The 27,086-nt window shown below is 47.1% G+C and overlaps 1 protein-coding gene across 1 annotated transcript in view; it reads right to left on the bottom strand.

The window, feature by feature from the left end:
- Positions 1 to 242: 242 nt before the first annotated feature.
- The window catches only part of NSD1 (nuclear receptor binding SET domain protein 1), a gene marked incomplete at its 5' end in the record, with an annotated part of 41,666 nt that continues 14,822 nt past the window's right edge, over positions 243 to 27,086 (bottom strand). Inside the window, 17 exon segments of the mRNA XM_009707566.1 lie at positions 243 to 905; positions 908 to 2,592; positions 6,486 to 6,690; positions 9,912 to 10,018; positions 10,476 to 10,617; positions 12,055 to 12,118; positions 12,120 to 12,166; positions 13,494 to 13,763; positions 16,363 to 16,475; positions 17,028 to 17,233; positions 17,531 to 17,687; positions 17,993 to 18,172; positions 19,613 to 19,813; positions 20,379 to 20,502; positions 20,923 to 21,066; positions 25,827 to 25,945; positions 26,714 to 26,783. Of these exon segments, the coding sequence (XP_009705868.1) occupies positions 243 to 905; positions 908 to 2,592; positions 6,486 to 6,690; positions 9,912 to 10,018; positions 10,476 to 10,617; positions 12,055 to 12,118; positions 12,120 to 12,166; positions 13,494 to 13,763; positions 16,363 to 16,475; positions 17,028 to 17,233; positions 17,531 to 17,687; positions 17,993 to 18,172; positions 19,613 to 19,813; positions 20,379 to 20,502; positions 20,923 to 21,066; positions 25,827 to 25,945; positions 26,714 to 26,783 (4,497 nt within the window).

Raw genomic sequence — 27,086 nt, 5'->3', positions numbered from 1 at the left:
GGACTCTTTATTACAGCTTTACCATTTGTAAAAGGAAGAGGTAAAGGTCATGGATGCTCTCTCCCTTTGGCTGGGCCACACTCAGACTTAAGAGAATGTCCTTGCTCATGTCACGAGAGAATATGGATGGGATGTGCATGGGTTAGGGGCTGGGCTCAGGGAAGTGAATAAAAAAAACAAAACAAAGATTCCCCCTCCCTAAACATTAAAAGACTGAAACCTGCCTCCCATATTCACCAACCTCACTTTGGCTCTGAGTCAGCCAACTCACGACAGACAGAATCCTGGTTACGGGCTAGCGCTGTGTTTTGTTCAGGCAAAGGGTCCTGCCCCCGAGGAGTCTGTGCTTTTCCACTCAGCCAAGAAATCTGGTCAATTGTCTGAATGTTCGTGACAAGCCACTGCATCTGCTCCGGGGGCATCGGCGCTTCCCTGGCTGGCCGAGGGGTCTGCTCAAATGCACACAATCTCTCTGATGTCCAAGGGGTTTGCTCTGAGGGGGCTGAGGCCACTTCCCAGCTGGGTTGAAGGGTTGGCTCTGGTAGTTTCTCTGCTGACCGGGGAGGCTGCTCCGCAGGCGTCAGGGCTTTTGCAGTGGGCCAGTGGGTTTGCTCATGCGTCTGTAGTTTCTCCGTAGGCCAAGGTACCTGTCCAACATGCATCACTGCCTTCCCCGCAGACCAAGAGATTTGCTCGCCAGCTAACATGGTCCTCTCTTTCTGCTGGGGATTCAGCTCCATGGCTGGGGCTCCTCTCTCTTTCGGCTGAGCATTCTGGTCAACAGGCCGCAGCGCCTTCTCCGACAGCAACAGCCTCGGAGCAGATGCAGCCAGAGGCTTGTCCAAGGCTTGAGGCCGAGGAGCCACAGCAGCAGCCAGCTTGTCCGATGCCCCAGCTTGTCCGATGCCTGAGGCCACGGGGCTGTAAGAGTGAGAGGCCTCTCCAAGAGCTGAGGCCGAGCCACTCCAGAGCCAAGAGCCTTCTCCGGAGGCAGGACCCGCAGGGCCCCAGAGTCGGCAGCCTTCTCCGGAGGCAGGGGCCGCAGCACCCCAGGGGCGAGCGCCTTCTGCATGAGTGGGATCCGCAGGGCCCCCGAGCCCAGAGCTTTCTCCATGGGCAGGACATGCAGTGACCGGGAGCCAGGGGCCTTCTCCGGAGGCAGGGGCCACTGCATCCCTAAGCTGGGAGCCTTCTCTGTGGGTAGGATCCGTGGCATACTTGAGGCAGGAACCTTCTCTTGAGGCAGGGGACGAGGTGCCCCAGAGCTGGGAGCCTTCTCCGTGGCTGGAACCCGCACTGCCCCAGAAAAAGAAGCCTTCTCCGGAGGCAAAGGCCGTGGCACAGCTGATCCAGAAGCCTTCTCCATGGGCAGCATCCGTGAGACTGGGGAGCCGGGGACTTTTTCAATGGGCAGAGGCCACAGCACCCCAGGACCAGGAACCATCTCCAACGCTGGGACCTGTGACACCATGGAGCTGGAAGTCTTTTCCACAGACTGAGGCTGTGGACTCTGTGCAGAAGCTCTGACCAATGGTTGAAGCTGATCAGCCGCAGGAGGCTCATCCACCAGCTGAGACTGCAGGGTCCCCGCCGTGGCGAGAAGTCTGTCCGACAGTTGAGGATGCAGGCATTTTGTTGGGAACTCATCCAGCAGCTCAGGCTGCTGGGTCCTGGTGTCAATGAGAGACTTGTCCGACAACCCCAAAACCCCAGGGGCAGCAGGAAGCTCGTCCGACAGCTGGAGCTGCAGGGCACCAGCAGTAACAAGCGACTCATCCGATGACTGTGGAGTTCCCGGAGGAGATTTGCTCGGCAGATGAGGCTGCAAGGCATCACTGGAGGACTCATCCAGTGGCCACAGCACTGCATTGGTGGGAGGTTTGTCAGGCTGCTGAGGCCTCAGCGCTACGATGATGGGTTGCTTCTCTGACTGCAGCCTTAGGGATAGGGCAGCCTGGGGCCTGTCTGACGGCTGCAGGCGGAGTGACAGGGTAGTGGGAGGTTTGTCCGAAGGCTGCAGCCGGAGTGAGAGGGTGGTGGGGGGTTTGTTGGATGGCTTCAGCCTCAGTGACAAGGTGGTGGGGGGTTTATTTGATGGTGGCAGTCTCAGCGCCAGGGTGGCGGGTGGTTTGTCTGGTGAAGGCAGCCTGAGGGCCAGGGTGGTGGGGGGCTTGTTTGATGGCTGCAACCTCAGGGCTAGGGTGGTAGGAGGCTTGTCTGATGGCGGCAGCCTCAATGCTAGGGTAGCAGGGGGCTTTTCTGGTGACTGCACTCTGAGGGCCACAGACTGAGGTAGGCTGTCCAGAGGCTGAACGCTCAGGTCTGTGTCTGCAGGTGGCTGCTCTGGTGGCTGGGTGTCCTCGCCGTTAGCCAGGGCTCCTATGGGAGGCACATACTCACGAATTTCTCCCGGCTCTAGAGGGTTTGGTCCACAGGGATCATGCTCTGTGCAGCATAAACGTCCATCCAGCTTGGAGATGAAGAGCATGCCTTCACGGTGCTGCTTGCAGAAGGACCTGGGGCACATTTCGCAGAAGGAAGCTGCTTCCTTACCACACATATCACACTGATGCCACGGGCACTCCCATTTTCCTGCAGCACAGACACAGGAGAAAAGACATACCTTAAGAGCAGTACAAGGGCAAGAGACAAGGCCTGCTGCAAAGGGAGTTCAAGGGAGAGTGGGAACACCCCTGTAATACTCCTGTACAATTCTACATGTCCTCCTCAGTTTCTGCCATAGCTCCCAGGTTCAACGGGCAGTTAACAGGAACCCGCATGCTCGGAAGCAACAAGGGCAATGATAATCATGACAAACACAAGTCAGGCCAGGTCAGACCAAAAGCCCATCTGGCTCCAGCACAATACTAACCAGTATGGGCACTTAGAGAAGAGCAGACAACCCCAGCTTGCATATCTCTCTGGCTCTGACTTCCAGACAACAGTGGTATCTGTGTATAAAACACCCAGTGGATTTTTTAAGTAGATGTGTCAGGTTCATCTAAGTCTTTGTTAATTCTGGGCCAACTACCTCCCTTCTTGTTTATCAGAAAGAAGAAGTGAGAGGGCAGTGATCACAAGGGAGTCAGTTTCTATTGTCCCTGTACCCAAAGGCATCTTCCTTAACCTGTGTGTATGGCCATGATAAAAATACTGCTTAACGCAAAGCCAAGCTGCTCCCTGAGGAGCTCCATGTCCACACTGAATCTATTCACCATCAATACCAACACCACCACAGAGGAAAAAAAACAACGTTACACTTCAGAGATTGCTGCTTTTGTCACTTGTACATGACTTCACTGGTTCAGCTCCCTACTCCCCCAGCCAAGGCTGCCGCCCTCTCTACCAAATGCTTCTCACCAGTTCATAGACACAAGGAACAACGAGAACATTTGCACCCAGGGTACATGATGCTGAATTCCTGACCTCTCACTATAGGACCTGCACGGTTGCCTTTCCAAATATGCCTCCTGCTTCCATGCTGCCCCAACACCCCATACCCCCACAGCCTCCCTGGCTCCCTGCAGAGCAGCCCTCGCACAGGCCGGCCTGTGCTCAGGACATGATCAGTGACAGAGGGCAGCCGTGGATGGCAGCTGGGCCACAGCACTTCCCAGCCTCTCTGAACCAAGCCCACACATCTGTGGCTTTGGCTACCAGCTCTTTTCCAGGGAGGGTGGAAGAGAGCATGACTGCAGCACAGCACTCGGCAGCTGTGGGCATTTCTCGATGCACTTGTGCAACATCAGCTTTCCACTCCCTTCTCTCACACCACTTTTCCCCTGGGGTTGATGACAACACGTAGCATGTTTTTCCCCTCCTTTGAAGCCAGTCCAAGGTTTCTGTTCCAGTCTCAAAATATGCAGACCACTTTTCTGTGTCTCTTCCAATTTTTCAGCATCCTTTTCAGAGCAGGGCTCTTTAACACTACATGTGGTTTTCCCCCCTTCCAGGCTCATGGTGCTGCAGCACAGGCTGTCGCTGCTCCCCCTACACCATCAGCAACCCAGAGAGCCACGCTCAGCACTCACTTCGGTCACTGGAAAGACTCTGGGACTATTACTACAGAGGTCATTTGTACGAGTGGAAAATAAAGTAAGTCAAAACCTGCCAGTATGTTGCAGGAAGGATAAATCCTATCAAACCATTCTAATGGTCTTTGACAGGACAGAATGCCTAATGAATAAGCAGCCTTTCCAGAGACAGCCCAGAGCTCTCAGAAGTAAGATCACAGAATTAGTAACTTGCAAACAAGCAGGAAATTCCAATTACTCGACAGCAATGCCCATGGCAGATGAAACACTTGAAGTAAAAGGTGTTGAACCTTTCATATCCTGCATGATACTCTAAGGAGCAGGGTATGAAAGTACCAGCCTACATGTAAAAAGAGTAAAATGGCTACAACTGACTGAAAATCATTCTCAAAAAACAGCTGTTAATGGTCTTCCAGCAAACTGAGGAGATGTTTCCAACAACATCCTTCAGGAGTCTGTTTTAGTCTGTATTTTAATTTAAATTTCTGGAAGCAAAACAGCAAATATTCTTACAGAAAGAGGTAAATAACAACAAGGCTGTGACTGACTGCAAAAATCTGGTTAAACAGGTTCAGAATTTAAACTGGACAGATGTGCTTGCACCAACAAGGTGCAATTAAATAAAGACCACTGCAAAGCAGGACTGCAGGAGGAAGAAATACAGTAAGTATGTGAAAAGGATCAAGACGAGGACTCAAGGACGATAGGGCAAATCACAAACATCACATAAATAGAAAAGTTGTTTTTGCAAAACAAGTCAAATCTCATTTCCCAAGAAATTTTATGTAAAACACAAAACACAATTATTCTCTTCCGTTGGTGTCAGCAAGGCCTCAGCTGCAATACTGTTAAAATACTCGTTACCACATTTTTAAAAATATGTAGGCAAGTGGGATAGAGTCTGGAGCAGATCAAGAATAGTAATTTTAGAAAATAAGAGCTGCAAGGAGAGGCTGTGTTTAAGTGGTAAAGGACTAAGGTGACAACAGTCTCCCAATATGTAAAAAAAGGCGTATCGGAGAGAGGACAATCCTTTTGTTTTTTCAAGTCAGGCTGTTAGGACAAACTCTTCAAACGGAAAGCAGGGGAACAGGCGAAGGGCTGGATTCTCCTTTATTGGAGACTTTAAAGCATGGGAAAACCTGCCAGGATGTTACAGACAAAAATGGATAGAAAAGCAATATTCAGGAGTCTCTCACCCTAAATGATGTTCCATAAGAACGACCTGTACTCCCACTGGCTTTCACACTGCTCTGTTACAAACTTCGTTCAATGAGCAATCCAAGCTCTTCTGTATAAATGCCCTATTCTCCCCAAAATGTAACACACGCACACACATAATTTCTGTCATCTACAAAATATGCTACTAGCCCTTCTATACCTTCTGCCAAATTACAGCTAGAGGTGCTGAGTGCCCAGTCCTGGCTCCCTGTGGCATGCCGACAGAAACACTCTGTCGCAATGACTCTCTTGGCAGTTACTTTCAGAGACTGCTTGGTTCCATCTTTCTCAGCCTGCCTCTGATGTGTTCAGAAAATACTGTACTGAGTACAGTACTGCATAGAGAATTTCTATTGATGACAATGCTTTCAGTATTAAATCAAAAGATTTACAGTCCTCTGAACAAATTACTTCAATGCAGTTGCTTTTATCAACCAAATTTATTATCTTAGCAAAACCCCCTACATTAGGTTTGATGAATTATTCTACCTACAAACTTGTCATCTAGTATTGTTTATATTCTTACCATTTAATCCTTTAGGCACTTGATCCTGTATCAGCTTTTCCATCCTCCTGGCCTGGCAGACATGGGGCTAACCGGCCTACCAAGGCTGAGGTCAGACTTTACACCTCCTGAGCTACTAACAAACTCAAAGCTGGTTTATTGCTCATACAGGGAGCCTATTTCTTTCTCTGCATCCCAACTAGAAATACTTTTTGAATACTTTTTCTTTTTATTGCAAATTTCTGCCCTCATTTCACCACAAACTAGGATATGCTTTGATACCATTCTCTTTCTTAACTATGAACTCATGGCTATTCAGACATGTAACACATTCTTCCCTAACTTCTATGTTCCATTAGTGCTTTTCCTCATCATTCAGCTCACTCAATTGTCTTCAACTTTGGCAAAACAGCCAATCTGAGGAGCCAATACCTCAACTATTGTTGGGACTGTCCTCTGCCAGGACCCAAGGATGGGGTCAGCTCACAAGCACCATTTCTTAGGCAAGGACCAGCTCCCCCTTCAGAAATTAATCCATCTTTTTGCAGTCACAGTGGGGTGCAAAACCAGGGTTGTGTCACATGGGCCTCAAGGTCTGTTAAAGTGAGAAAGATTTCTCTCAGTTTTAAGATGCTGTGAAGTGAGTGCAAGGTGATGAGCAGCACCTGGCTCACCTCATGCCAAGGCCATGGCCCAAGCCCAGCCCAGCCATGCAGAGCACTGACCTGCAGGTCTCTTGGTCAGGTTGAGGCAGTCCGCGTGGTACACTTTGGGGCAGCCTGGCTTCTTACAAGAAACTAGTTGCCCTCCATCCCCACAGCTGAAACACTCGTCCTCTCGCTCCTTCATCACCTCTGCCTGCGACCTGCGTTTCATCTGCGGCCGTCTCTTCAGCTTCTTGGACTTTTCCTCGGTGAGGTTGGGTTGGCTCTGCGGGTGAGACAATCTCAGTCAATGCAAGTCTCTGCCCCTTCCATCTGTTCCCTTCCTGTTACACTGGAGACAACTGCAAAACCTGCAAATAAAAATCCCACCACTGCCAGCCATACCTGAAATGTATGCAATATCTCTACAGTGCTTAATATTTGGCAATCCATTTACTACAGCAAATAGTTCTTTTTTTTTTTTTTTTTGGAAGAGCCTGGAAGCTCTGCACCAAAGCCTGGTTAAACATGGCATATATACAATTAGCAACAGCAGAATGAGGAGCTGGGGCTGGCTGGTGTCGCTGAGTTCATGCCACCTCTCACAGACTCTTCAGGTCCTCAGTCAGAGCAGTCAGGTCTCCTCGTACCCATGACTCATGCAGAGTCTGTCCCAGGTCATCCTGCACTTTTGGATATTCCTCACTCCTTTCTGCATTTTCAGTCTGAATTTGGCTGTGATCAGTTTAGATCTATTTGTTCTCGTGTCAACGCTGCTCTCTTCCGGCAGAAGTTTTTCTCTCTCCCTGAAGTAACTACCAGGACACACTCTCCTTCTCACAAGCCAAACACTTTCACAGTCTGCACTCTCAGTCTTCCTAATGGCTTTTCTCTGCTCCTATTGAGTTTATTTCTCCCAAACACAAGTTACAGAACTATACACACTACTTCATATGACGCCTCAGACGACTTCAGATGACAGAGGCCGTGTACGATGACAACGCTTCTCAAAAAGAATAGGAAATCCCTCCCAAAGCACCATCTGCATTTGCCTTTTTCACATCTGCATCACAACAGCAGCTCAGTCCTGCAGCAGCTGAACTGCACAATGGCTCCTTCTCCACCATGACTGCTCATCGATGACCTTCTCATGGCATAGTTGCTTCTGCTATTAACCTCCAGGTGTGTACTCTGGTGTACTGAATTTCTGAACTCCAGCCCATACCCAGTCCTCAGTTACTCCTTTGCAACTGCCCCATCCTTTCCCTCTCCCACACCTGACATCTTTGTGTCATCAGTACAGTTAAACTACTACCCTTCCAAAAGCTGTGCTACAGGCAGTAATGAAATAACCACAACTTGTCTCAAGATTAGCATCTAAATGATTTACATGCTCTCTTCTCTAGCCTAAGGCTTCCTCCAACGCTGTCCCCCCCGGCCCCTTCAAGCTAACTCCTCCGATCACTCCTATCTCCCTCTCCAGGTTAAGTCTCCCCTTGTACCAAACACTGAATTCCACAAAGACCATGCTACCTGTCCCCAGTCAGCGACCTTATCAAAGTACTATCAGTTTAGTTTATCTAAACAGACATAAGCTAAATTTTATGCCATTTTCCACATATCTTCATGTCCAAATATGCGTGCTTCATGCAGAACATCTCCATGTGTCGAGACAACGCCTACAAGGCGATTTTTGCATCCTTTATTCTGCAGGAGTATTGGGTACTATTTTCATTGCTCTCCTATCAAGATTAGAAACAGAAACACCAAAACATTTAAAAACCTTTGTCTCCAGACCTGCAATTTCAGAATTTGGCAGCAGTGGTCATCCAGCTGTCCTGCCACCAGGGAGTTACATCTCTTGATTGTTTCCTTCCCCTTCACATGTGGATATTTCTGTTTTCATACTGTCATTCCCATTGACAATGGGGACAAGTCAGGCCTTTCTTATCATTGAAAATGCAGGCAGTGAATACACTCCACCTAAACTATTGCACCTATTCTCAGCGCCTAGTACCGTGGCCATCTAATTACAAAGAGAACAAGAAAAACCTTTCACAGCTAATTTGAATGTCTAAGCAAGGCCTAACAGCTGGACTAAGCGATTCCCACTTGCTCACAGCAGTACAATGGACTCCCAAGCATTCTTCCACACTTCCAGCTAGAAAGGACACTTTTAAGACTGAACTTGAGTATAAATCAGTTTTGTCTTGCTGTATCTTCAGGAAGCTTAAAATGCATCTATTGTGGGATGAATTTGAAAAAAACCCCAACAAACCCCAAGGTACTGTTTTCTTGGGTATTATTTCTTAGCCCATCTCATCAAGATGGAATGAGTCGCCTCAGGCATCACAATGGAACATTAATGCCAACTAAAGGGCACCTTTCTCTGATTTCCATTATGCAACCTGCAATTTCAGGGCAAAAATGACAGTCAAGCCATGTATAACACAGGAGCAGCACAAAATCAATTGAACTTTAAATCGCAACGCAAAAAAGAACTAAATACATCAGATGTGTAATTCACCTCATCTGTCAACTTCTGAAGACATCAATTTTTTATCATAGGTTAATTTTTCTGCAGAACAAAGCTCTCTGGAGAATTCACAAAACCTTCCCTATATATTGACGAGGCTTAACAACTGTGCTGCCAGAGCTTTTAACCCTTAACTGTAGGTAAGTAAGCCACCCATATCCACATGCCAGAGCAGAGGGATTACAGACTGATTTGGTGAAGCTCTTGAAACAAACCAACAGTTGACACACAGATTTAGCTGGTGACAGTTAGGAACTCAGTCAACTGCTCCTGTTATTTCCTTTTCCCAGTGAGAAGCAGCTCACACAAGGAGGTAATTGATTGTTACTGCAACATTACAGTTACAAAACAAAGCTCTGAAAAGTCAGTGAGTTCCAAAAGCTAGTGATTTTTCTATTACAGATATGGCAAATTTCTTATTCCTGTCTAATGCATAAACTTCAGTCGCTTAACTAAAAGAAGGAAAAAAACAGGAACTTTCTTATTGCAGCAAAGATGTTGATGTAGAAGTGTAGAAGCCTTCTGGCTCTAAAGCAACTCCAGTCTGAAGGAATGCAAGTTTGCTGGCCTTCCATGCATGCTCACAATTTAGTCAGGCCTTTACTTTGGGAAATGGGCTGAGCTGTGGTTTCTTGGTTATCCAATGGAAGTCTTTCCCATGCCTGTCCTTTGTTCCTCTAGTGCAATGGAAATTGCAATGATAATGAGCAGAAAATTCTGAAAAAAAATATTTCATTTACTCTTTTGGTGTAAAATACAATTTCCTGTCATTATTTATAGCAACTCTAATAATTGAGGTCTAAAATCTGCTCTCTCAGAATGAAAACTTGAATATTCAACTCATTTCAAGCAGTGTTCTCATGGCCATACATTGAAACCGGATTACCCTTCCTGAGATCTCTACAACAAATGATACACATCTATGTAAAGAGGTGATTTGGAGGAACAAAAGCTTAAAGGAGGCATCGTACCTTTGGCCGTACTCCTAGGAAGCCACTGCAATTTGGGGCACCACATTTACAAACTGTCTTTCCATTTCCCAAGCACTCCAGATTGTAGTTGAAAGTCAGCTCAGTCCCTGGCACAAAAGCAGATCAAAACCAAGCAAGTTGTAATGAAATATGGGGCAGAACATCTTACTGCTGAAGTAAAAGCACACTTGAAATTTAATGCCACAAATGACTGTCACAACTACAAAAGGATACCAAGTATTAATCTCCCCATAGATCTGTGTGGATTGAAAACTGAGTGCAACCCCACACTCCTATCACATACTACAGCTAAAAAGGGCATTCAACCCCATCTTGTAGCATGCTTAGTTCCATTTCTTGGCCCTGTAAATCAGAACTACGAACCTCCATTGATACCATGGATGTATGCGTTTCATTATGTCAGTGCTGGTGTTAAGTCTCATGAAACCCTATGTGAAAACAAAAATTTAAGTATCTCTCCAGGGAGCTACAAATCCTCCCCTTTCCTTAGAGAAATACTCCCACACTTTTAATTGCAGGTCCTGACAAGAGTGAGTTCCTTACCAGCTTTGATATTTACAATTGCGAAGAGCCCGACCCGAGTATCACCATTCACACACCACTTCTGAGTCTCACAGTTTGGCTGGCAGCAATGGTTCATGAACCGAGCATAATTGCCCTTTGGCCCAGCATCAATGATTCGATCCTGGAATTGAACAAAAGCAAAAAAAAAACCCAAAACAAAACAACGAAACCAAAACAAAACAGAAAAATACATTTAATAAACTGTCATTTCCTGCTCAAGCCATTGCAGCTCAGGTACCAGTATATCAAGAAAGCTTTAATCAATAATGAAGAGTGTGACAGCAGAGGCATCTCATGATGTTTGCAAAGCACCTGAGTTCATACTTGTGTTTTACCAGAGTGTGACAGGTGTTGCTGTGTTGCCTGGACAATCAACAGACACCCAACCAGTTTCCACACACTGATGTCTCTGGTCAGAGCTTGCAGATCATATGGCAATACAGTCTCCTGCACAACATCATCTTCCTCTTCAAAGACACATGGGTTCCTGAATAGCCAAGAAAGTGCTACTGCTGCTTTCTGGGAAGTTAGCTCTCCCTGCGGTGTCGGTACTGCATAAAAACTACACCCAGCACACTTCCAAGGCAACACTTGTGGTTCCAGACCCCAACTTCTGCTTAAAAGCAAAATACCAGTTCCTATTTCTTGTACATCGGTTTATAGAAGGAAAACAGGAACAGTATGTAACGTGTGTGAGGTACACTTCTGTACATTCTACACTTCTGCCACTTATTGGAGAGGAGAGGGCAGCTGCAACTGAGGTTTGGGTTTGTAATAATGAGGGAGATATTAACACTTGGTTTTGCCCCTGCTCCCACTCACCAGCCAGACAAGGAGAACAAGATACAGTCAGTGTGAATTTCCAGCAAAAAGAGGGGAGAGCCAGAAAGCAGTCACATCATTACCCTGTCCCACACTCAACAGCTTCTTCCCATGCCTGCTTTCATGGTTTCCTTCTAATCTTTCCAAGGTTGAGCAACAAAGTGCAGAAAGCAGCTCACAAAACTACTTACCTGTGAAAGCCAGGAGCTCATACCAACAACGTGGCCTCCAGGACCCACTGAGGAGCCTGTGGGTGTAACAAACTCCATCTCTCTACTTAGATCAGCAAGACCTGAGATCTGAACTTAAATGAAGGTCTCATTGTGCCTGATACTTGTACATCTGAGGGCTGATGCCTTCTCTAGCACACACCATCCCAGTTCTGGACTCTACAGGGTTCAGCTGCTGGGAAGGATCCTGAGGTTAACAAATTCACCCTGTTATGGTGAAGCAGCATCTACAATCCTTAGACAACTGCCCTCAGACAACTGCCTCACCTCTTCTGAATAACTCCAGAGAATTCAGTTCAAACTTTCCTCCTAATCCCAATATCCAACCTGAAGCTTCTCTACTCCATGTTAAGTACATTCTTTTAGTCTTCTCTTCAGTGGAAATGCAGACCAGCTCATCAGCAACTCTTAGCATCTTTTTACTTGCTGGAGATCACTATCATGCCTTCCTTGCGATCATTTCATTTCTGTCTAGGATCCTGGCAAAAGAAATTCGTTCCACATACCTTATCCAGTGTCAACATGTAGAAATTGGTAATGTCATGCTCCTGAGCATAGCGGATTTTTTCATTCCTCTTCATCAATTAGCTCCCCAACATACTCATTAACAAATTCGCCCTGCCAGAGAGAAAACAAGCTGATAAGACAAGACAAATTCCCTCCAGGATGAAGGGACATCCACCTTTGTGCTAAAACTTAGTTCCCATTTCCTTTGTGGAAACCTTTTTTTATGAAAATCTTCCTCTGTGCTTTGCAGCCAGTTTGACCTATACTCTTGACTAAGAGCCCTGAATCATACATCTGTTTCACACGCTCAACAAGTAACTCGAAATAAATTAAATGAAGCAACAACGACCATCAAATTATTCTTTGTGCTATGGAAAGAATTAACATTCAGGGACAGCATAAAAGTAAATCACAAGAACAGCTCTTTGCTGCAAAGCTCAAAGCACTGCACAACTGTGTTCCGGCTGGAAACAATATCCCTTTGGGGACCAACTACACTGAGCAGCATGATGCACCTAGGGCACCTGCTCCTGCAGTGAAGTACTGCATAGACCATACTTCAACTGTCAAAGGGAACCCCAGCTCTGCTCCAGTGGAGTTAATAGGTGCCTCCATTAAATAACTGAGTTTTGCTGTTTCCAGACTGTCTGCTGAAAGTGAAACATAACAGGCAGGAATGGCAGAGAGATCCTTTAACCTATAACACAGCAGGCAGCAAAGCCTAACAGGATAGACTCACATTTTTCCTTCTGCTATCAAGCCCTACCCCATAGCATGTTGTCCCTACTCCTTTTTCAGATGTTCTTTTGCTACTATGCTAATTGTCCTCTGTCTCACTTCACCCTTTTTTAGCTTTGGGCTTCTCTTTGCTTTAACATTCTTCCTTCTTCATTCAGCACAGATGTGTGTCCACAGAACTACTGTTCTCTGCATTTAAAAAAAAAATACACAAGTGTTTCAGCTAGAGGTGTTAGTTTCAGCAATAATAATAGCCATCTCCAAGACATTACCCTTTTGTAAGAGCCAAGCTCTGGTTTCAGTTTCTGATACAAGATTCTCATGCTGGAAAAGCATGGCTATTCAAGAATTGGGGGGAGGTATAATCACTGTTCCCCATCTGGAAATCCTGAGCACCGTCTTCAAGCCACTGTTCTGGTGTACTCAAAGCCCATTGTCCATACAAGCAGACAGATCGAGTAATCATCTTTCCTACCCTATGGGACATCAACATGCAAATCATTTTCTCGGTTAGCTGAGCCAAAACATTCTTGACAGGACTGGAAAATTTAAATTAATCCATTTCTTTCCTAAATCGCATTCTATGGCAATAAGTCTTCTTCAAATTATGGAAGTTAGCAATTTTTCCAATCTATTGAAACTAACACTGAGCAAAAGAGAAGTGGCAAGAAAAAATTACACACAGAAACAGAGTACATACCTTTCTGATGTCTGTTTTGGCTTGCAAACCCCAGCCTCGTGCCAGCGTGCGGAAAATCTGTACCTCAGGATACTGCCGCTTGGAGAAGCACTGGTTCTGGCAGCGCTCCCCAGCAGGGCAGACCATGGGATGGCATTCATAGAGTAACATGCGATTGATGCATTCGGAGTCCAGGCCGCATGGGTTTTCATCTGTTGGTTTGCAGTTGCAACGTGGTATCTCGGACAGGTCTGCAGTGAAGATCTGCACCTTACCCACTGGCCGGTTCACCTTGAACACATGTGAAGGACGTCAGCTCTCAAGAACAACAGGTTATCCTGATAGTCACTTCTACATTCAATCCTTGCCTACAAGCTGAAAGGCTGCAGTGTGAGTTAGTTACAGTGAGGGGCAGAAGGACACAAGCACAGGCTCTTCTGTACTTAGGCACACACTATTTCAAGAGGTATACTGTTAGAGGGAAGAGCTAAGGAGGATGCAGGTCCACCATTAGCATTCATCTGGTACAATGTGTATTCTGTGACCCCAGAGTGGGGAGAGGCTGCCAAGTGTCCCCCTCCGATCACCACTGTGTCTGCATCCAGCCCAGGTGGCCCCAGGCTCTTGCTGGGCGCACACCGTAACTGTGTCCAACACCAAACTATTTTCTGTGTGAAACAGTGCCTTCTCCAGTATCTCAGTGTCAGGTCCTTTTCCTTAGCTTTTCCTTATAACCCTGGTTTTTGAATCTGTTACCTTCCAAGTGGTTTGTGCTCTCAGCTGTCACTATGAGAACCAGGCTGGCATGCCCACTGCAGATTACAGAGGGCCTACCTACACACCAGGCCACAAGCAGCTCCCTACCCAACTGTCCTGCAGATGTAAATGACACAAACCAGACAAGGCTGGGGTTGGAAGGCCCAAAGAGGAGCTCAGTTAAGCCATGGAGCTCTCTAAAAACCACTCCAGAAGGAAGCGGAGCGCAGCACCAGGTGGAAAAGCCACTGGCATGTCTGTGGCATTAGCAGGGTCCTTTGGTTTTGGTAAAAGGCAGCAAACGTTGAAAGGTAGGCAACAGAGTCAGGACTCTGGAGAGAGACACTGAAGAAAAGCTCCTTGCTGTTCTTTGCCTGGGTGAGCAATACCATCGTATCCCTTTCCTCTCCCAGAATACAAAAGCAGGGGATCATTCAGCAAAACTACTTCAGCTTCCACATAATTTATTTAGTCCTACCCACAGAGCAAAGTTTCTGTGCTGGCAGCCTGTCTGAGGCTGGCCCTAGCCTCGATCCTCCTCCTCTGTTTAAAAGAAAACCCTGCAGAAACCCCTGATAAATCTTTTCAACATAGTCTCCCCTTCCTCCTAGTACTACCTCCCACCTCCGACCTTCCTTGTCACTCCTGTGTTCTCCTCTGCTGCTTCCCATCTCTTACTCAAGCTGTTAGCTCATCACCTCGTTAAGAGTGATGAGACTGGATTAGGTCCATCCACCACCAGGCAGACAGAGGTGCCCTTGCCGGCTCTGGCACTACCACTCCAAGCAGCTGTGGTGTCCGAGCACGCAGATGTACCCAGCAGGCCTGCCCCACTTTCTGAGGCACTGCCAGTACAAAACCAGCTCCAAAACCGGGTGACGCTTGGGCCAGCCACAACCCTGATGTGATGAAGGATCCCAAGTGTATTTTGCATCGGATGGACCCCAATGTGCTGATCTCCTTAGGCCAGGACAGGAGCGGACACAGCCAGCTTCACCCATTCCATCCTGAAAGCCTTCTACAGTTCACAGTATGCCCCTGCAAGCTGCTGTGCTTTCACAGAGACAAACAGCCTTGTACCCAGACCTCAGAAGATCTGCCATGGCTAATGACCGTGACCATTATTATTTGTATTAAAAGGGTATTTCAAAGGCTCCAAACTGCTTCCAAAGTTCCTTCATGTTGCAGAGACAGGCTTAAAAATACCTATCATGAGAAACTGTATTTCCTCCACTGAAGGTGCCTGGCTCATACTGCTGCCACAGCATTTAGTTGTGTTCTTTACAATGTACAGTAACTCATGCAGGATATATCTGTCTGCCTAGAAATCCTAGCTAGAAACAAAAAGTGCCAGCCATCAGTTAAGCTTTCATAGCTTGCCACATAAAAAAGGGAAGGAGCAGACAGAGGCAATGAAAAAAGAACAGAGTCCCTGGGTTTCTGATGAGTCTGCACCCACATCTCAAGCACGTGCATGCACTTTGACTCAGCTTTCCTCTCAAGTCACCTCCATCCTGCAGGACTTCTATTGCTGCTCCAATTCTACCTCAAAATACAGCCTTAAAAACATGAAGAGTTCACCAAAACCCAGCAAAAGGGCTGGTATTCCAGCATATACATCTCCTTCATTATTTCTGTTCAGTCACCAACTGATACAGAAAGAGATATAAAACAGCAGAGATGAAACAAGATCCTGTGGGTTACCATCCTCCACGCAGCTCCGTTCCACTGCACCCTGACCATCTCCTACCTTGCACAACCTGGGATGCCCACCTTGCCATCAGTAGCACACAGTACTTGAGCATATTGTGCATTACTAGCACTCTCCCTTAAGTTCTCAAGGTAGAGGCACACTTTCTTCAGATCACACAACTGACATGGGACAGCACAGAGACATCCAGATTTGTTCCAGTAAATCAGAGTACCTCTATGACTGGTGTCCAGCTTCCATACAGCTCTGCACATACATGAATCCTTTCTGTGGAGGATGACTGAAGACGCCATGAGGACCAAAGTAACCTTCAAAGGCAGCCAGATGCCCAAACAGTAGAAATGTTTCTGTATACCTGTAAATCACCTGCACCGACAGCTCAAGACTTCTCTTCCGCACCCCTGTCCCCCTGCCCGCTCTCACCTTGATGTGTTTGTAGGGAGGAGGTTTCTTGTCATTCTTTTTGTCTTCCTGAAGCTGTCTCAGTTCTTTCTGTGCCTTCAACTCTTCAAATCTTACTGCAGCTTCCTGAAGAGCTAAGTGAGAGAACAGGCTGTGTTATGAGGAACTCCCTTTGTTCACATGGAGCTGGGCTGCCAGTGTCCACCCAGCGCTCACAGTTCCACAAGCAAACCTCCCTGGCCACGTACTTCAGAGGCAGAGGTTCACCAGAAGGGAGTGAACAAAAGGCCAATGCAGTAGGGCAGTTGCAGGAGTTACAGTAAGGGACCTGCCCATGGGTGACGAAGCGTCCAAACGGTCAGCTAGCTTTGCCTGCTTTTTTTATATACAGATAATGACTGTACTGGACACAGGGAAGCTGACAAAGCAGCAGCTCACTCGGCTTTAGAGCGTCTATGTCAGAGCTGGAGAAGCGTTCAAGATCTGCACACCCTTCTCCCTCTCCGGGAGTCAGATTACCGAACTTTCTGAGTGTGCTGGATTACAGATAAGCAGCAGTTCATTCTACAAATTTAATTTCACTTTAGCTCTAAAAAGACATTTTTCTCTGTTACAAGAATGCCACTTCCCCAAATGGGAATGAAGAGAAAAATGAACATGTACCTCCCTGGATGAAGACCAGTTACCTTTCTTGTATATGCCATCCACGCCCTTCCCCATCTTGTCTTTGCTGCTGACATCACCTTCCATGTAAGGGAACACACGGGCCTGGTGGGTCCACAGGTAATCCTTGGAGCCGAAGAACAGCACAGGAAACTCACCGATGTCATGTTTCATTTTCTGAATGTTAACAGGAATTGTCCTAGGATGGCAAATCTCAGCTGGCCACCACCTGCAACACAGGGAAGGGCAGATGAAACACCTCTGGCTTCTCCACTTCCAACCACCTCAGAAGTATCCTACTGCATGGAGATATTGGGTAAATGTGTGTGAGGGCTACCAGCAAGGCTGGTGGAGAGACAAGACGCTACTGGAGGAGGAAAGCATGAATTTTACCAGCGCTACATGCATGCAAAAAAGCCAGAGGCTGCTGCACTGTACCCTGCAAAGACGAGCAGCTTCTCACCTCAATCACCATGAGCATTGCATGAAAAAGGGATGGGGACAAGTCTGTTCTACCTTCACCTACCTGTAGCGCCCAACTTTCACCCAGACCACTTCCTTGTAGTGTGGCTTTTTGCCTGCCTTGCAATCATTACAATACCAGCTTCCCTCTGGCATCTCAATGTTTAGACACTCACGGTGAAACGCAGCTGGGCACGACTCACAGCATAAAAGGCTGCCCCCTGCAAAGAAAAGGAGTAGGAATTTATCAGAATCACTCTCCAGAAGCCCTGGATACTTCCAGATAGACACAGCTGAGAGAAGGGCACGATGCTCTTCTGCAAATGCTTTTCAAAAGTTATGCCCTACTCATACTGCGAAAAGAACTCTTCTAAGGATCCAGAAAAGGTCCTAGCCTGAAGTTGGACTTAAATAGGTATGGATAGGAAGGTAATTTGCACACTCTGGAGAGGCAAAGCTTCTGCCTGCTCTAATGACTTGTCAGGGCATTCCTTGGTGACAGGGGACCCAACACAGACCATCTCACCTTCCGAGCAGACAAAGCACCAGCTGACATTGACGTGCTCATGGTTGCGGCAGCCCCTCCGTGCAGTGAAGTGATTGGGGCAGATGATGCTGTTGGAGGCGAGGACCACAGACCCAGCAGCAAGGCAGAAGTCGTTGGAGTGGTACGCAACCGGACACCGCACACAGCGCATCAAGCGACCTAGCACCAGAACACATCGGAAACACAGTGAACCTCTAAAGGAGGACAATTTTTTGTTTCCTGCCAAAACTAGCCATTATTAATACCTAAGCTCAAAACAAGGAACTATAGGTGATCTTCGGAAAAGGAAACTGACCTTTAATTTTTATAGACCGACCATGACATGCTCAGTAGATTCCCATTAAATTATCTAATATAACAAAATATATATAAAATCATAAATACCTTTAATACATATTTATGTAACATATATAAAATTGTATTATTTAGAAGTGAAAAACCTGCTGCATGCTGTGCAGAAACAGTTCAAGAGTTCACAGACTGGGACTGCTTCCTATCATACACAAATAATTAGTAAATCAGCTCAGACAGTAATTACAGAGGGGGTGTTCCAAGTGCTTAGCTGCACATAATGAAACCAATCCGTGCAGCTTCTGAAAACATCAGCACTTGCCTCTCCACTTTATCAGATTTTACCCTGAAATTCCAGAACAGAGAATTCAGAATTGCCGGCAGGCTTAATTTATCCAAGGTTTTTGAAAGCCTGTTTTCAGTTCCTCACAGGAGACTATAGACAGGGAGAAGAGGTGGGAGGAAAGTGGTAAATCTGACCACCGAGAAGCAGCAGTCAGAGGAACACAACACAAATGTTCAGTGGGGAAGTGGTTAGCTGTGGGCTTTAGGCCTTACTGTTGTCTTCTACAGCAAATACTGATATCTGGGGGAAAAAAATACAACTTTAACACAGACCCTGAGGATAAAAATAGAGCTGGTCTTATTGTCACTCATCTTAAGATACCAAGGATTTAAAGGAACACAGCTTGAGAAACAAATATACAAGGCAATCACATGAAAGTTTTATGGTTAACTATGTGAGATAAAGGCCAAGGTATTGCTGCAAACAGCTCAAACAAATGTTTGCCTGAGAAGTTCAGCCCAAGGGTGTCACTACTACAAGATGAGAGGTCGCATTATAAAAGAAGAACTAGAACAACATCATAGTTTGTACCACGCTGCTCTCTATACTGTTGTCTCACCAGCTAGTGCTGCTAAACAGGCACCGTCTGCAGCACTGGCAGAGTGAAAAGCAGGTAGGAGAAACATGGGAGTGTCTGTACAGCCCCAGAGACTTATTCAAAAACTCCAAGAGGCATGTGGCATCGCTGGACGTGCAGGCATTCAAGCTTCTGCACAGACAAGAACATTTTAATTGCATGTCTGACCATCAGGAGTGCTGACGAGCAGCAACCTCGCATACTGACACCACCCCTCCCGCTCCCCCGAGAGAAGCTATTCCACAGCAAACACTACAGCAAGCACCGTGCCAAGGACAGAAAATCAACATAAAGAACTACTGGACCAGGTAACAGCACAGCAGACGTGAAACAAAGAAAAAGCTTCTAACTGCATCCTCTAGACCACCCTAGAAGATTTCGGTACCTTTAGATGCAGAGATGTTTGCTGGGTTAGCAGCATGACAAGTCATGCATATGTGCAGGGAGCATCGGAAGCCCTTGTTCTGCATGACCGTGGGCGGATACTTTTGTATGCACGCTTCATGGTAATACTTCCCACAGAGAGGCAGCAAGCACCGTTTCACATCTTCCCCACAGCTCTTGCACACAAAGCAGGTATGGACCCCTGGAGAAAGAGCAACAGACAAAACACGAGTCACATAGATAGGCTAAACGAAACGAAGATCTGACACTTCCACCAGGCAATGTGTTAGCACAGCGCAACTTCCCAAGCTGTTGTACCTACCCCAAAGCACAGGTCTCTGCAACAGGCTGGTTTTGCCTGCAGCTGCAATAAAACCCCAGATCAAAAAAAAATACTATTATAGCTGTGATTTCAGGCCAGGGAAAAATAAGAAGAAAAAATAAAAGTTGACAACCCTACTTAGACATTCCCCCTTTTTCAGCCTGCTTCAGGCTCATCCTCCCTACCAGCCCTCTATCCCTAGTCTCCGGTAAGAATTTCCCCTTCTCTTTCCCACCAGATCCTGGACATTCGCTTCTTCACACTCCAAACGCCTGAATAAACAGTAAGACCAGTTAATTAGAAAGGAATTATCAAACATCAACCCAATAATCAGAGGACTGAGAACTAGTTAGCGGCCCTACTGCAGGCACATCGCTCCAGCAAAGGAAGCACCAGGTAAGCACACAGCAAGCACCCTGTCCTGTGCTCACAAAAGCTGCCGTACCTGTGGAACACTCATTGCAGATGAATTTGCCCTTTGGCATCTCGGAGAGCCCAAGGCACTGCAGGTGGAAAGCACCACAGCACTGCGCCTCACACAGCAACAATTCCCCTGGCTTCTCGCAGATCTAAGGGGAACGAAGCACAATGTCAGCTCTGAGCAACCTCTTTCCCCAACTCTTCCCAGTCCCAGACAGCAACAATCCGCATGCTGGCCAGGACTGTCAGCAGAGACCCCTGCAGAAAAATGCTGTTTTCCTGTGTCAGTTAATTCAGGTAGTTTGTGCATCACCGCTGCCATTTGCCATCCAGTCCCTGCTACCGTGCATTAGCTAAAAGGAATCCTACGGTGGTCATGTCTCCCTAACATCTGTGACCTTTAGCAGGAGGAGAGGCAATCACAGAGGAAAGGCTAAATTCAGAGCACAAAAAGCTGGTTAATTCTACAATAAGCACCTTGAGGCTACCTGGGCTAGTTAGCGCAGGCTAGTGCCCCAGAACTTACACAAAAAGACTTTACAGTGGTAAAGTTTCAAAGAGATATCTACCTGACACACATTCTCCTTGAGAGCTGCTCCTCCTCCACGCTCCCCTTGCATCTTTTTGGACGAAGGCACTCCATGGTCGTTCTCTAACCCCTCTTCATTACCCTCTTTTGGGCTTGCAGCAGTCCCATGAACCGCTGTCTCCCCCTTTAAAAAGAAATCCAGAATCAGGGCTGCCAGTAGTTCGTCTCATGACTTGGAATCTACAAATTCAGCCATTGAGCATATAACAGGTTTCGCAGTTGGTCTGTGTGTGTTACCCACTCAGGAGAGAACATCCCCCATACAGTTCCACAAAAACACTTACAAGAAAGGAAAGAGCTCTTAGTTTTCTAGATCATTAAAAAAAAATAATACACCCTCAACACAATTATATTCCTGTGCGTAACACCTCTCTGAGGAACCAGTCACGGCTGAAGAAGAAAAGTACTGCCCTGCATAGAAACAAATCAGGTAGGTTGGAATAGTCTGAAGAATCCTGCATGCTGATGTCTGCTTGCACTGGAAACACAAATGAAAAACTTCAAATGATCTTTATTGCAGTTGTCACCCAGCAAATGAGCCAGACTTTTCCTCACACTTGTCTCAGCTTGTCCTAACCCATGTGAAATATAGGTACGTAGGTACTCAAGGTCTGTGTTAGTATGAACTAGGTGGCCAACACTAAAGTGAACAGTGCAGCAGGGCATTTACACCACCATCCTGCTTGGGGTAACGAGTCTTTCATAAGCATCAGTCCTGTACGAGTATCACAGCACTGACCATAACATCTACTGGTGAAAGAGCACCCTACTGAGAAGATGGGTTTCCAATTATAAAGGTCCAACCACGCCCTCACAGGCCAAGACAGGGATCCTGCCATAATGCTTCCCAAGGTGGAAGGACACCTTCTGATGTCTCCATGGGACGTGTCCCCACTGTTAGAGGGAAGGAGAGCAGCAGGTAACCTAGAGACACTTGTTTCTACCACAAGATACTGCTGTCCTGGACCTGTACATGGCAACACTGCCTTCACTTTTGCCAGGACAGGCAGCTAAGAGCTAGGAAATACCATCCTGCCAGCTCCCATGCCTCTTGGGCATAGTCCAGGCAACACTTCAGTGGTCTCACCAGCCCCAGCTGCCACTCTGGAGTGGGTACGCCTTACGGGCCATTAATGCTGCACCAAAGTGACACCTTTAGCTAAGTGCTTTGAGCAAGAACATTTTAAGGACTCTGCCATTTTTTAAAATCCCAGCTCACTGCAGCTAGCCGAGTGATCTCAGTGCATAGCTGCCAGTTCCTCCTTGGGTCACCAAGCCATACCTAGTGTATGACCAGACACAAACTGTACACCTGAAAGACTCTGAGGAATTCAAACTGCTGGCAGGAACAGCAGCTGTCACTCTCATACTTCCAATCTTACTTGGTGCCAGGCGTCCAGCTAATGACCATGAGAAGGAGTTTTGCACCACTTTCTGTATAGGAGAGCATCAGTCTGAGTTGTGGTGCTACTAAAGCTTGTAAGCTGAACTGAATGCCATCTGAACACATTATTAGTCTGGGCAAAACAAAGACATAAAGATCTCTCAAAGTCTAAAGCTGCAAGAACCTGGAGCTAGTATTCTGGTTGGATAATGATATTTCCTTTGCCTAGGTGGGGTTTTTTGTTCGTTTTTTTCTTTTTTTCATTCCCTGAATATAGCAGTATGCTTTTATCTGGGGACATTTTAAAGCCTGCGAGTTCTGTGGAGCAATGATGCACAGGCACACTCATGGTATATTAAAGCACACAATACAAAGATGAATGGTATAAATTGCCTTTATTGAGCACCAAAAAAAGCAAAGTCCCAGAAACAAACTACTGCCAGTCCAACATACCACACGGTGTACAGCCTTACAGACTATCATCACAATCTCACTGGAAGGCTAACAAGTGATGCAGCCTGCAGGAATACCGATAAGGAGCATGTAAGCTGCTGCCACCCTACCACACAGCCCTGGCAGAGGAAAGGGAAAGGTCTCTATGGCATTGTTAAAAAGACCATCTAAGGACACAACAGCCACCTTTGCCTCTATATGCAATAGCATCTTCTCAAGCTAAGTCCTATGATAATTCTGCTCCTGCAGCTGTATTTCTGCAAGGAATTCTGTAGTCTGCTGCAAGACAGCCCTCTGGCCCAAACACTCGCTTTGCCTCCTGGAATGCTCCAGGAGTAGCAACTAGTGCTCCAAGGACTGGTTACAGCTCAGGTCCTCCTATTCCTACATAGGTGCTCCCTCTTCTGCTCAGCCCAGCAGTGACCTCAGGGTTGCATGGGTCACTGTAAGGAAGAACAAGTGCAGGGTTAATCAGCTACTGGTATGAGTAAACAATGTCAGCTATAGCTTCTGCTTACCCTGGGGCCCCAGTGCTACAGACATAAGGCGAGCTCAGGGACCTCAGTGAGGGGCTGTCAGAAGGGACACGGTGGTGGTAAACAAGCACCTCCCATCCTGTGGTCAGTGGCATTAGCTTCCTGCTGCAGCTAAGGTTTCAAGATAGTGTTTTGGAAGTGGAGGGGGGGAACACACATACTCAGATCGGCTACAGACAGAGGTATGAGGGATTTAGAAATGGTTCATCTTTCTGTCCTTCTGGCCGCTTTCTACCATGGCTGCTAGGACTCCTTGGTTTGAAACCTGATGGCCATATTTCACTTGTCAATGGAATGGGAGACTAAAATGCATCTAGGACTCATATAAGATTAACCTGCAACTCCCTCTTCAGATCTGAAAGCATTTGCCAGTAGCAATGCTACCTTAACAACTGGGCGCATACTGCCCAGTGTGGCACAGCATGCTCAAGCCCTGCTCTCCCAGCCTAAACCCATCCTATTTGGTTCTGCAAACAGCGGGCCAATCTGCACATTTCACACACCCGGATCTTAGTCTTATTTTAATCAATGCTCCCAAAACCACATAGGGAAGGGAACGTCAGAGCTACGCAGGATGGGCAAGACCAGATACTTGTGCTTTGTGAACAGGGAGAAAGGGATCGCCATTCAAGGCTATCACTCAGAACAACCTGTCACACTGTTCCCCCTCCTTCCCCTACCCAGCATGACCACTGCAAAACTACATACCTCCTACAGAGGGCAGGTCTCTCATCTTGGGTCTTCTTCCAGAGCTATCTCTGCTGCTGTTATCTGGCACATCCTCAAAAGCCTGGCCTGTTCTTTGGCACAGCCTGACCTTGGCTCACAACCTTGACAACCATTTCAACAACATTTTCCATCCCCTTCTCTCAGTCTCTTGCTGCCCTGATGTTGTAAACTTGCACTCCTGGCTCCACAGACAGGCAAGGACAGAGAAGGCTGTTTAGTTCAGCCCAGGCAGAAAAGCTTTCCTCTGCTCTCTTTTCCTCTGAAGGCAGCCGGATCCAAGGCTTCACTGCGCTGTATCATCAGACTCTCTATTTCTTCTAGTACTGTTCAGCATAAAGTGGAGTTCCTTGCCTGGTGTGTGGAAAGTCACTTAGAGGCCAGCATGGTCTGAATTCCATGCAAAAGCACAGTTGCATCTCCACAGCACCCCAAAACTCACCAGTACCCATGCGCTCACCTAAGCCAAAGGGTGAACACTCTCACCACAGAGAAACGGATGCTGGCAAAGGTGCCACACATTGCCTTTTTTTTTGGGCATGGTTTATCATACCTAACTTCAGGTACTCAACACATATGTCTAAGGCTGGAGGCAGTTAAGACTCCCTGGGCTTCCTCTGCAGTGAATGGTGGGTACTGGATTCAGAGCCACGGCCTAGCTACTTTGCTGCTCTGAATTGCCCCCTTTTCTTGACTATAAAAGATTCACAGAGAATTCGCTGGCTTGCAGCTGAGCCAGACTCATAGTAGGTACCTAACAGTACAGTGTCAACTGTCCCCCCTCCCCAGCACTGGCAAAGATATTTGTACAGGCTCCTCTGAAACACAATTCCAGATGAGCACGCTTCAGAAAGAGCACTAACACCATCAGAGGAAGGCTTGCACAGCCAAGGGCTATTACCCCACTTTACCACCCCCATCAGATATGCTCTTTTCAAAAAGCAGTAACAGCAGAGTGCCTGGCACTGCTCAAAGTGGAAGCTGTATAACAACAACAAAATATAACAATATATGTCTATAATTGGCTCCTGAAATACATACTGACTATCCTGACAGAACAGCCTGCTGCTGAACTTGGGCCACTGGAAGTGAGAGGCGATGGTGAGAGGCCCAGAGGTGTCCCGCCTCTCCCAGGAAAAGTCTTGCTTCCCCTACACTTGGTGATACCTGGCTCATTCCTAAAAGGCAAAATGTGCTTGTCAGAGATATTTGTATGTCAACTCTGCTGGGATGCAGTAGAAGAGAGTTGCCCCAATTACCCCTTTCTGCTGGGTGGCAGAATCTATTCAGAGGCTCCTGAGAGCAGTCATGGACAGTCCCCCCAATCCCCTCCAACATGTTTCTTAGCTCACCCTGGCATGCAGGTGGCAAGTGGAAGAAGGGGTTGAAGTCCACAGTCTAGTGCTTGTGCTTCATATTGGTGCGTAAAAGAGCAAGACACCCGTCACCACCAGAGAAGATCTTTTATAGCAGTTAGACCTTCTGAGGTGCAAAGCAAGATGCTAGGCAACACCTGGATCAGATCAGAACAGCCTCTCTCCTAGAGAATTAGCTGAGTAGCAGCGTAAAAACTGAGCTCAAGTTAAGCAGTCATCACAAAATAGCTACTAAATCAAGGTGGTATCTTCAGCTTCAACCCCAGCTCATGCAACTACATCAGCAGGACAAACTCCCAACTGGTAACATCAGCCAGCCAAAGAGGACCTGGCCTAGGCTCTGCAGAGTGCCCTGGGAAGTAGCAGACTGGTTATAGAGATGACAGCAAGTAGGAAGACCCAACAGTACCTCAGAGTGCGGGGTCTCCCCCAGCCCCTCCTCATTTCTCTCCTTCTTGGAATGCATTGCAGTAGAGGGATGGCGCTGTCTCTTCCGCTTCCGCTGCTTCTCCAAGAGCTTTTCAGAAGCTGGGATGCAACAGAAAGACCACTCAAGGAAAATGCAGAAATAATTCCCTTGCTACAGGTGCCACCAGCAAGTTCCACACACTTTCTGAGACTTCAAGCTGGGTGCTATTGTCTTGGAGGGCATAAGGGCTGGGGCAATACCAGCCTCCAGGAAGCCTGCCCTCTGTCCTGCAGTCATCAGAGGACCACTGACTTGTACTGCTTTAAGCTTCTTTTGCTAGGCTGCTGAACAGTATCGCTGACTTCCCTGAGACAGACCCCCAGCAGCAAAGAAGAAATGCTACCAACACAAAGCTTACATTGCTAATTGGATGCTGATAACTACCTCCTCCTACTGCGCTGCAACAAAAAGTTCCTCATGTCAATACCAATGTAATACAAAGGCATATGGAGAGGGAGTACAATGCACTGTACAACTGTCCATGGGACAGGGCAGCCACTGTGAGTCTGGTCACAGCATGTCAGACAGTGTGTTGGTACAGGATCTGTGCTGACAAGTTTCCTTCAAGCACCCAGACTATAAATGAGAAGTGAACATCTCCTCATGGAAATATGAACCCACCATCTCAACCTTCCATAGGGAAATCAAAGACATAACAGCACTGTGGGTAAACCACCTCAGTACCTATTTCTTCTGCCATTGCCTCAGCTGAGGCAAGCATCCTCTGAGAGCCCAGGACACATAAGCCCTTACACACACACACAAACACACCAGCACTGATCCAAATGTCACCAACAACCTACCCGCACAGCCCTGCCTTCACTTACCTTCTCCCAGGTCCGGGAAGTGGGCTGGTGAGTAGAGCTCAGAACTGTCGCTCTCCGAAGGGCCAGTACCCTACAAACACATAACAGAGTCAAGTAACCAGATGCAAATCAGAGGTGCGGGTTCATCAGCCACTCAGAGCCTTTATGAGTGACCGCAACTTCTAACTTACGGTTCAAGTCATGAATTAATCGGTGATTAGAGACTTTACAAGAAAACATTTGTTTTGTGTGTGCGATAGATCCCACATGGAAAAGTCAGTCTCAGGGCAGGGAGGAATGCTGAGTTTGCTGTGTCTTGTGCTCACCAGCATCATCCGCTGTTTCCTGAGCTCTCCCAAAAGGGCTGCTAACACCCTGTAAGCTGCTGGGAAGA

The sequence above is a fragment of the Cariama cristata genome, unplaced genomic scaffold (genome assembly GCF_000690535.1).
Source record: "Cariama cristata isolate BGI_N322 unplaced genomic scaffold, ASM69053v1 scaffold17959, whole genome shotgun sequence".
Classification (NCBI taxonomy): Eukaryota; Metazoa; Chordata; class Aves; order Cariamiformes; family Cariamidae; genus Cariama; species Cariama cristata.
The sequence above is the reverse complement of the archived record's forward strand: the minus strand, read 5'-3'. Positions and strand labels throughout refer to the sequence as shown.